Genomic DNA, 11,559 nt, shown 5'->3' on the forward strand with positions numbered 1-11,559 from the left:
ATATCCATCCATCCATCCATCCATCCATTTTCTTGCACCCTTGTCCCTTAGTGGGGTCGGGAGGGTTGCTGGTGCCCCAGGCAAATATATAGGTTCTAAATTTTAATTCATATACAGCACTGATATTTGGATTTTTATTTTTTTATTCTTTATTCTCACATACCCATGTCTAAAAGCAGACTGCATATAGCCCAAACACTGAAACCAAAACTTTTGCTTAATGGGTTGAGTTCTGAAATTTGACTGAAATGTTTTAAGCAGGCTATTGTTATGTTTATTATATTTATTATCAGACTTTATTTTTCAGTAATGTTTAGATAAAAAAGTAGGATTAGATTTTAGTCTTTAACTGATGCATAATTAGAGCAGATTTCTTGGGTAAAGGTCAAAGGTTTATTTGCAGCAAACATTTTTATTAGTAAATTAGTAAAGAAGTAGCACTTCAAACCACGTCAGGTATGTCTGAAGTGACATAATGTAACCGAGTTTCTAATACTTTATTATTAGACACTCAATTGTTTGATCTCTACAGATATTACTACACATACGTTATCTTCGAGAACACCTGTGACACCTCTGACGAAGGCAGAAGTAGCACTTCAAACCACGTCAGGTATGTCTGAAGAGACATAATGTAACCGAGTTTCTAATACTTTATTATTAGACACTCAATTGTTTGATCTCTACAGATATTACTACACATACGTTATCTTCGAGAACACCTGTGACACCTCTGACGAAGGCAGAAGTAGCACTTCAAACCACGTCAGGTATGTCTGAAGAGACATAATGTAACCGAGTTTCTAATACTTTATTATTAGACACTCAATTGTTTGATCTCTACAGATATTACTACACATACGTTATCTTCGAGAACACCTGTGACACCTCTGACGACCACGTCAGGTATGTCTGAAGAGACATAATGTAACCGAGTTTCTAATACTTTATTATTAGACACTCAATTGTTTGATCTCTACAGATATTACTACACATACGTTATCTTCGAGAACACCTGTGACACCTCTGACGAAGGCAGAAGTAGCACTTCAAACCACGTCAGGTATGTCTGAAGAGACATAATGTAACCGAGTTTCTAATACTTTATTATTAGACACTCAATTGTTTTATCTCTACAAATATTACTCCACCTACAATATCTCTGGGAACAAGTTTGTCACCACTGACAATGACGTAATTAGCACGTCTATGTCAGACATGTCTGAAGAGACATAACGTTACTGAGTGTCTAATAACGAAATAAATATTAAGACATTATAATTTACCTTGCATGAACAGCGTCTGCCAAAAATGTTATGGAAGCCTTGTCCTCAGACTTGAAGAACGGAAGCTCTGATGCCCGAGACATTGTTCGGTAAATATTTGAATTCTTATCAGAAAATAAGAAATGTTGTATTATTGTGTGGATTATTTGCAAACTAAACTGAACTCGTTTATTTTCTTTCTTTCATTTTCCCACAAGAAAAACTGTGAGTCTAGAACAAATCCTAGAAAAAACTGACGTGAATGAAACTACATACCTATCAAGTGACAGTGTCAAAGCCCTTCTTTATAAATCCACAGATGACTTCAAAAGTCTTGAAATTCAAGCAAATAACACAGAGGTAAAAAAAAATACAGTAGCCTATACTAAAAAAAAAGAAAAGAAAAACATAAATGTATGTTTGTATGGTAACAAAGAAGAATTAAAAAAAATCAACAATAGTGAGCTTTTTATTAATATTTAAAACATAGATTACAACAAGAGACTCCTTCAATGTTTGGTCAGGCATTGTTTTGGTCTTTTGAAGTTGTCTCCTTTGAGAATCTGGGACAACTTAGGCTCTTGTAACATAATAAGAAGTAAAAAAAACTAAAACAAAAACAAAGCAATGTTCCAAAACATGTTTTTTTTTTTCAAAACATCTGTCCTTGTCGACAAATGTGACTGCATTATGCTATCATATGCAATTCAGTGCAATGTTTCTCCTTTTATTTTTTGTCATCTATATAGGCCAAGGTAAATGCCTCTGTGTCCAACATTAAAATGAAGATTTGCATACCGAGAGAGTTCAACCTTCAGAAGAATGATAGAGTTGTTTTCTCCATGATTAAAATGCCAAAAAATGTAAGAGACTACACTTTCCATTCTGTTCAATATTGACATATTTATGACATCATGTTAAGCAGATTTTCTTAACATGATGTTTTGAAAGCTCCTTTACTGGAGCTTTCAAAACCAAAGTTTTTGCAGGAAAGTTTTGCTTTCCTGCAAAACCTTAAACACAAGCAGCCTGATTGTGTTTAAACCACAATCAGGCTGCTTTGACAATACTGATTGTGGTAGTGTCAACCAGCATTCATTTTTAAGACCAATGCTGGTTTTAAGAACCAGCTTTGGTATTTCCAATGTATACACTGCATTTGCATATGCAGTGGCAGTCTGTCACTGCCTCAATTCAACAGAACAGTAGCTTTAGTGGTGCTTTGGCCGCTGCAAGTCCTGTGATACCTGGTTACATATCAGCTTGCCTACTCAACACAGAAAGAATAAAGCGATCAGCCACAGCGAAACTTCCTGAAATAGAGACGTCTTCCCACAAAATAAACAAATAACTCGAAGCTCAGCGCAAGGTTCGAGGCCACTGAGATGTATGAAACAGAAGAAATACTTTCTGACGGTTTTGTCAGCACCCGGTTGACTGGAGGCGCAAAGACAAGATGGAGACTCAGAAATAGAGAAGAAGCTAGCTAGCTGCAGCTAGCCACGTCTGCTAAAACTGAGAAAAACTTTGCTCATTGTTGGTAAAGCAATGAAAAAGGCGCTGCGGGGAGTGGCATTGGGGGACGGACACGAAAGCTAAAACTTAAAACACTGACAGTATTCATTGGAGATGTCCATGACAGATGGAAGACGTGAAAATGAACAAAGTTCCAGATCATTAGGAAGCGTGCTCAAGCTTTTACCATTTGCTGGGTTTTTTGTATGACATATTAGGTGTTGAACATTTTTAAACGGAGGATTTCCTTTTAAAAATATTAAACAAGATTCTTAGTTTTGCACAAAATGCTTATTTAAAAAAATATGAAGGGGAAACACTTTTTAACATCTCATAAACTAATGTTCTATGTGGGTTACTTAAGTTGCATTATTGACAGCAGGTGTAACTTTTATGTCAATGGCCCCACAAAAAAAATATTAATTTATTATTTATTATTATTTTTCCTGGATTTGAAGTCTTCCAATGTCATTTCTGGTTACATTGTTAAAATAACAACACAGTTCTCTTTGACTTGACCCTGTAGACTGCTGAACTACTTACATCTAATGGCTTTTTTGGACAAACTTCAGAAGCAAACTATTCACTGTATGATGATCTGCTGGTTGGCCTGAGTGTGGCTGGCAAGAAATTTTCAGGCCTTCAACATCGAGTCAACATCAGCATATATCTTACAACAAGCCTGATGGTAACACTTTTTTCCCTTAATTCCACAAATCAACAAAGTTCAGTAGATGTTGATGTTGGCAATTACTTCAGAGATATGACAGATTTGATAGTTTGCTTCATAAAAATAAATCGTTGCCACTTTTACTGTAAATAAGTACTTTTGTGTCACAGAAATCCCAAAAACCCACATGTGTGTTCCTAAATACTACAAACAGTGAGTATTAAACATAAGAAACATCATGAGAAGTAACATAAATCAGAATTCCTTTTTTGTTGCAGACATTATCTACATCATTGAATGTTGTATTATGATATACTGATGTTGTCTACGTGCTACAGACTTAATACAATAACAAGTATCTCTGTCTGCCAGATTTAACAAAGTTTAGCACTGATGGCTGTGAGACATTCTGGGGCTTTGATAAGCCGCACATCACTTGTTCCTGTGACCATCTCACATACTTTGCAGTACTCATGGTAAGAATCGGCTTTTTATGTTGTTATGGACTCATTGTTTTTGCTAAAGCAAAAATATTTTCAGATGTAGAACCCCTACTGTCGCAATAAATGACACTCAGAGTAAACTTAAAAGAAAGTCTACAAACATGCAAATGTGATGAAATGACAGAGATAGTCACACCCAGTCATTCAATCATAAAAAAGTCAGTTATTGCCAGTTGACAATTTTAGTAATGTCTTAGAACATTATCCACCATCTATATGATGGGAACCTGGTATTAAAAAACACAATATTTTTGCAGTAAATAGGATTTCTAAAAGACCAAGTGACAAAATTTGCGCTAGAAGAAATATACAGAATAAAAGAAATAGAAAGAAATCATATTATAAATGAAATAAAGCACAACACAAAGAAAACTACTGAGCACAAGATTACAAGTTGACCTGTCCATGATGTGCTCCTCTTATCCAGACTGTTCATCCGTCCATTGTGGCTATCTACAGCAAAGATTAGGACCTAAAAACTTAATTGATATAGTCAAATTTTACCTCACCAGGGGCCTTTACTCACTATATTAAGGATGTCAAATTCAAACTTGTCATGGCCATACTTAAAGGTTTAGGACCGTAGGTTTAGAGGGCTGAATTTGGGAATCCATGGTCTAATCCGAAGGACAAACTTGGCTAACAGTTTTGAAAATGTAAAGGCAAACATTTTTTTGATATCCTATGCAAAAACATTATTTAAAATTACATGAAGTTAACATTTATTTAGACATCTTCAGAATTCACAAAAGTGTATATTTTTTGTCAAAAAGTAAATAGTGTTATTCATGCCCTCATGCAGATTTTTTTACACTGTTATGTCTGACAGCATTTAACAGGCATACAAATCTAATGAACTATCTCAATGATCCAGATATGTAGCTACTTGTATTCAAACCCATGATTATAGATAAAAAGAATCCAAACACCAATCATACCTTAACATGGACAAACACATGCAGTGGAAACCATCTTAGCACTACCAAATCTAATAGCCACCATTATACTTATTTTTTCAGCACTTTCCATTTTGGCATAGTTTCAGTTATAAACGATGGTTTGAAATCTCTTACTTGTTTTCATAACTTTAATTTTCTACATAAATCATGCTGGTAAAGACTGTGCTATTAAGTTAAACACTTATGAGGATGTGTTTCTTTCTTTTTACAAACATTACATGGTAACTTGATTTAAATTGAATTGGATATCCACATTATGAAGATAATCAAAGCTTAAAATTTTTAATTATCTTGCTGAAAAATTGATAGGTGTAGATCAACAACAGAATGGGAGTATTTTTTTTTCCACAGGTGTCCGCAGACCTCTCACCCAAAGATGCTGAGATATTGTTGTACATCACCTACATCGGCTGTGCTATCTCTCTGTTTGCTCTGGTCGTCACTGTTGGTCTCTTCATCACAACCAGGTACTGTGTTCGTCCATGATAAAACACATTCATACAGAACTATAATTTCCATATGCATTTTGTCCTTAATCAATATAATTGATTAAGGACAAAATTAATCGATCTATTTCTCCAACATTTTTTCTGCTGACTTGTGTCTTTAGATGCCTTCTCAAAACACTTAGGTTTTACATTGCCATTTTATAATTTTGTCATCTCTTCCTCTTTTTCCTCCACTTTATGTGACTTCCTTTTTTGACATATGCAAATCCTGACAAGTTGTCATTTACATCTGACCTCGTCTTCGGTGTCTGACAGAAAACTCAGAGGAGATGATTCCAAGAAGATCCACATCAGCCTGGCAGTCGCTCTGATCCTCCTCAACGTTCACTTCCTCTCCAGCCAGGCGGCGGCAGCTTCGTCCTCCACTGAGCTTTGTCTCTATGTGGCTCTTCTTCTTCACTACTCCCTGCTGGCCTCTTTCACCTGGATGGCCGTGGAGGGCTTCCACCTCTACCTTGTCTTGGTCAAAGTCTTCAACATCTATATGAGGCGATACTTGCTGAAACTCAGTGTGGTGGGATGGGGTGAGTGGCATCAGCAAAATCTGTAGGTCAAGTGGTGGAAGCCTTAAGGCTTCCACCACTTGACCTACAGATTTTGAGGCAGTTTTTGTGTTTTAGGTCTTCCGGCGATCATTGTGACAATAATGGTGATCATACGTAAAGACACCTACGGTCGTGCATCCCTGGGCTTCTCTAACACGAATGAAACTGCAATGTGAGGAAAAGATCCATTTTTAATCCCTTAATTCAGTGGTATCCATAGTCAGTCCTCAAGGGCCGATAACCTCCATGTTTTAAGTTCTTTCTCCACTACCAAGTCTCACTCTACCTGATAAATGTCTGATTTGGTTCATGCCAAGTTTCTTGTGTCTCTATTTGAAATTTGTCTCTCACTATTTGGGCGTGAATATGGCAGGAACATGGGCAGTCCTTGAAAGCATAGGAACTACTGTCTCCAATGCTGTACATTTTCGCATGTACCCTTGTGAGAACAGCTTCTCCTAAATCTCTCTGTATGTTTTTTGTTGTGGGTTGCCTTATCCAGTTGATTCTGTATGCACTCTTCCACCACAATTCTTGATGGGGTTTAGACCTCAAGGTCTGACCATGGAATTGTTGGTTTGCATCTTGCCATCTCGACAAATACCATGGTCTCGTCACAGATTCCATGGGCCAATCTGCTGCCATCAAATCACTTGCACACAATACCTGCAAAGCCTGGCTTGTACCTCCCCTGACGTAGTTCCAAAAAATGGGGAAGGACTGTGCAGTAGGTGCAAGTGGAGACGAATCTGTGGAGAAGGGGCTTTTGTTCTTTCTCTGGTTCAATGCAACTGAATCAAATGACAGTTTATTTGCAGAACCCTGACATGGCTCTGGAGATGCAGTTGGGTCATTTGGGTCAGCTGTGTTGTGCTGTGTTTAGAGAAATATTTAAAGGAAGCACAATACCAGACCTGGATTACTGGAGCACATTTCTTTAATCCTTGTGGGGAAAGGGACTGGTGTATTAGAATGGGGATAATTTATGCAATGTGGAAAACAGGGACAGATTTTGGAATTTATAAAAAAAAATAGTTCAATTGAAACAGCCTCAATGTCTTCACCCAAATTCATTGGCGAGTTATGAGTTCTATGGCTGCCAATTCGATGATACATCTCAAAGGGGAATTAGCAGGAACTGTTAATGAAATGTACAACCATCTTTGGTAAAAATTTGTTAGAAGTAGTTACAGCAAGAAATGACTGTTGTTGAAATTGCCTTTGGATGTGTATGCATTTGAATCCTTCCATATGATCTTAAATAATAAGACATCCACAAAATAGTAACTATATTGAATTTCTTGCATTTTGTTAATCACCCTGTTGAGCATTCTAGATTCCTTACCTCTGTTTTTCCATTATGTGATGATGAATTTCTTCCTTTCTGTATAGATGCTACATAACAGATGACACAGCAAAGATGGTGTCCACACTGGGACTGTTCAGCGTCGTGTTCCTCTTTAATTTGATCATGTTTGGAGTGACAATCAAATGGTACATGGGTGGTGACATAAACAAAGAGGTAATAGTTTCAGAATTTCTTTGTACTTTTTGCACTTTTAAATTAATCATCACTGAATTGTACAAATATTTTGTAAAACATAAACATTTAGAAAGAACAACATCCTATGTTTAATCAATAATTTGCTATTCATTTATCCACACTAATGTCTGAGGTATTATTTTGTCTGCCTTTAGAGGCATATCAACTAAAGTGACTTTCGATCCCTACTCCATGCGGTTTAAATAAGATGTTTTTTATAACAGCTTTAACTCTTACAGAGGCTATTCACATGTTCAAAGAGAGTGTAAAGGAGGTTGTTGGAATAGGAAGAGGTCACCAACCAAAATGGTTATACAAAATTGGGATTATGAAAATATTAAATGTTTGCTGAAGTCTGCGACAGACTGGATGGATGGATGGATGGATGGATGGATGGATGGATGGATGGATGGATGGATGGATGGATGGATGGATGGATGGATGGATGGATGGATGGATGGATGGATGGATGGATGGATGGATGGATGGATGGATGGATGGATGGATGGATGGATGGATGGATGGATGGATGGATGGATGGATGGATCCTTTAAGCTACTGACAAACAGTCTGGCACCAATCCCTGCTCTGCTGAACTTTAGACAGTGAAGACAGTCATGTGCCGTTCTCCGGGCAACTGCCACACCCAAACTCAAACACTGTATTTCCAGACAGGGTCATCAGTCCGTAGAGCATGTCTCCATTAAGCTGCACTCCAGTAGCTGTGTTTTGCAACAATGAAATAAATGCTTTGCATATTCCACTTGGTGACATAAAGCTTGCATGCATCTGCTCACTCATAAAACCTCAGTCCACAGAGCTCTATGTGCTCTATTCTCAAGACCACATAAACTTTGTTGACTCTAGAAAGTTGTAAACCATCCACCCATCCATTTTCTGTACACCTTTGTCCCTTAGTGGGGTCAGGAGGGTTGTTGGTTCCTATCTCCAGTTAACGTTCTGGGCGAGAGGTGGGATACACCCTAGACAGGTCACCAGTCTGTCGCAGAAAGTTGAAGACCTCACAGCACAATGCCAGCATCCACCGGCTAAATTTAACATTTCTTGTTTAGCTAGCTTTAGCTTGACCTTTAGCTCTTTCTTTCACAAAATGTATGCATTAGCGTTAAATGTTTATCATATTCATTTTTTTAAAATACATATATGAATATGATGAGGTTTCCCTAGTTTGACATTTTATGACCATTTTATCCTATTTATCTAATTTTTTATAATTTTATTATTTAGCTTAGCATTTCTATAACATTTTTTTCTGTGGGATTGTTGATTGTTGTTTGCATTCCTTTGTTTAATTTATAAATGTACTATAAATAATGTCATATTGCCTGATATAGCAGAAGTTAGTTTATTGAGATTTGATGTCATTGTTAAACCAAATTCACTGATAATTCACTGAGCCAAGTCCTCCACATCTTAAAAGTTACAACCTAACCATGATCCTACCAAGCAATTCAAGTTCCAGTGAGTTCTGGTTACAGTTTGGGTTCAGGGTGGCTCATCTTTGCTGTCCAGTGAAATTTTAGCTATCATTGGGGACCATGATGATGTCTGAGATACCCCTAACCTAGTGATATTATCAAGGGCTTTCCCATAACCAGAAGGTTTTTCCCTCTCTCTTCCTTTCTTCCTGTTCTACTTGTATTCAAAGCCTCCAGTGCTAGTTTTACAATAATTTCCTGGTACCATAGGTCTTGATTTGCATTTGTAACTTCTGTGTTCTCACACAAAGTCCTTAATACTGTTTGTCCAACTTTTTGGGTCATCTGTTTTTTTGTGTGTGTGTGTTGTTTTTTTCTAAAACACGAACCAGTTTCTCTTTGCTTTTCATGTTATTAATTGCCCTAATATAATTGTTTGAGGTTGGTTTCCATTTAGATCGCACTGAAATCTGTTGTATCAAACGTGAATATTAGTGATGTGACTTAAAGTAATTACTGTATTTTCTGAACTGTAAGTCATGTTTTTTTTATAGCATTGCTGATTCTGCAACATTTTTTTCCTGTTCAGGCCACATTCTTTTGTCTGATGTATTAAATCTTACTGACTGACATGAACCAAGGAGTTAACATACCAACTGCAGCGTCAAAGAAGATAACTTCGGGCTAAAGTTGGAAAAACGAGTTCACAGATGGGTTCTGCTGCTCTCTTGGAGAAGCTCATCAATGGTCCAGTTACATTTCCATAGTTGTCATGGAGATGAATATGTATAACTTTGCAGTTTGGGCCTTTTTGGTGTTACCGCTTACTCCAACTCAACCGCCTCTCTATCAGAGCTCAGACATCAGAGTGTCAGAAACTGCCAGCAGGATTCCGAGCCACAGTCGACAGTTTCTGTGGGTTTCTAAGAAAAGCAGGTACTGAACATAACTAGCTTGGTAAACACCAGCCTCTTGTTCTATACTTTGATTCGTACAGAGTATTTGGACCCTCAGCTGTTGAAAACGATTGCTTTCTGGAAGAGTGGACTCTGTTTAAGTTTTAATTGACTGAATCTGATTTTACCCAGTCACTAACGGTTGGACGTGAAATACTCAATGCACCAGCTCAGCCATGAAGGAAGCTACGCTATGACGCTTACTGGAAAATACGTACACTGTTAACAACCATCCCCCACTGAGAAGAATGAAGTGCAGAGCTGAATGATTTCTCTGCCTAATAAAATGTCTTGAAGAATGTCTCTTATTCCGACTGAAATTGCTCAATATTTGGAGTGTGACCAACATGGACTGACTGGCTTCCTTCACTTCCTCTGCTGCCATTGCTGAAACTACAGGCAGACAGCAATTCTAAAACAGCCTAGACAATTTACGTCATTGTTCACAACTTCTTCTGTTTGCTAATTGGCCAGGATGAAATTCTACCAGAAAAATCAATGGGAGAAATCCCAGACGGAGCACTGAAGGGAGATGACATGGACAAAGTTATCCATCCCTTTGGACAATTTCTAAATAAGTTAAACTTACAGTCCAGTTCGAGCTATGTGTATTTTCTTCATTTTTTGACTGATGGAACTTGTAGATCAGATAATACGGTAATCGTAAACGGGTTTCAGTCTGACCTGTTTGTTTTTGTAAATTTCTTGTGACTTTTTGATTGAGTTGAACTCTCACCACAGTTGTATGTCAGCATATTTATTGAATATAACTTGCAGTGTGTGTTTGTTCATGTCTTTTATTAGCACGGACAGAGGCAGCATCATAAAGGCAAGCAGGAAATTTGCACCCTGCTGACACTGATGGTCCTGCTGGGACTGACCTGGGGCCTGATCTTCTTCTCGTTCGGTCACCTCGACACTCCCGGCCTCTACAGCTTCTGCATACTGAACTCTTTGCAAGGTTTGAAGAGATTAAAGCATCTTTTAAAACTGTATACTGTATTATTAGTCTCTTTGTGTCATTTATAAATGTGTATGTTATTGCTTTCTATACAGTATAAATGTAATTTCCTTGTTGTATTTCACAGGCTTCTCCGTCTCCATTTACTTTGTGTTGTCGTGGAAAAAGTCCAAAGAAGCTGAACTGGGAACTAAGTTGAGTTCTGAAACAAAAAACTCTAATATCTGAGGATTTACACATCCTTGCCATTTTACGTCTCTTAGGTTTTTTTGTTGTTGTTGTTGCTATATCTATATATATTTAAGAAAACAGGCACTATTGCCTTTGGGAGTCTTTTATATCCCGTCATTTTAGCGAGAAACGGTGCAGCTCTGGTCAACTTTCTCTCAGAGTTACACTTCACATAACATTATGATGTGCATTCTATGTATTGTTTTTTTTTCCAATAACAATTATGCGTGGATATTAGTGTATCTTTTCACTTCTTTACCTTTTCCAGAGGTTCAAAGATTCCAAAAAATTATGACAGCAAAAATAATCACCTAAGACACTCAAAACCTGACTGGAACTGAAGCAGACGTTAACCGGGTTGAATGAGACTTGATGGTGGAGAACTGATTAAAGATTATTAGTTGGTAAAGAACATATTAGAAATTTGTTCTGTCTTTAATGCTGGGAGCTCAACACGTCCATG

General features: G+C 37.4%; 1 protein-coding gene across 1 annotated transcript; it reads left to right on the forward strand.

Moving 5' to 3' along the window:
- Window positions 1-436: 436 nt before the first annotated feature.
- On the forward strand, window positions 437-11,508 carry LOC103462310 (adhesion G-protein coupled receptor G5-like). The gene is made up of 17 exons (XM_081604965.1): window positions 437-456; window positions 533-613; window positions 690-770; window positions 847-906; window positions 983-1,063; window positions 1,300-1,375; window positions 1,484-1,625; window positions 2,015-2,128; window positions 3,307-3,468; window positions 3,621-3,663; window positions 3,823-3,926; window positions 5,264-5,379; window positions 5,677-5,945; window positions 6,042-6,138; window positions 7,359-7,488; window positions 10,709-10,865; window positions 10,993-11,508. Exons 6-17 carry the CDS (start codon window positions 1,317-1,319, stop codon window positions 11,091-11,093), a joined length of 1,494 nt encoding a protein of 497 aa, XP_081461091.1. The 5' UTR covers window positions 437-456; window positions 533-613; window positions 690-770; window positions 847-906; window positions 983-1,063; window positions 1,300-1,316; the 3' UTR covers window positions 11,094-11,508.
- The last annotated feature ends 51 nt before the right edge of the window (window positions 11,509-11,559 follow it).

The sequence above is a fragment of the Poecilia reticulata genome, chromosome 3 (genome assembly GCF_904066995.2).
Source record: "Poecilia reticulata chromosome 3, P_reticulata-male-v2, whole genome shotgun sequence".
Lineage (NCBI taxonomy): Eukaryota > Metazoa > Chordata > Actinopteri > Cyprinodontiformes > Poeciliidae > Poecilia > Poecilia reticulata.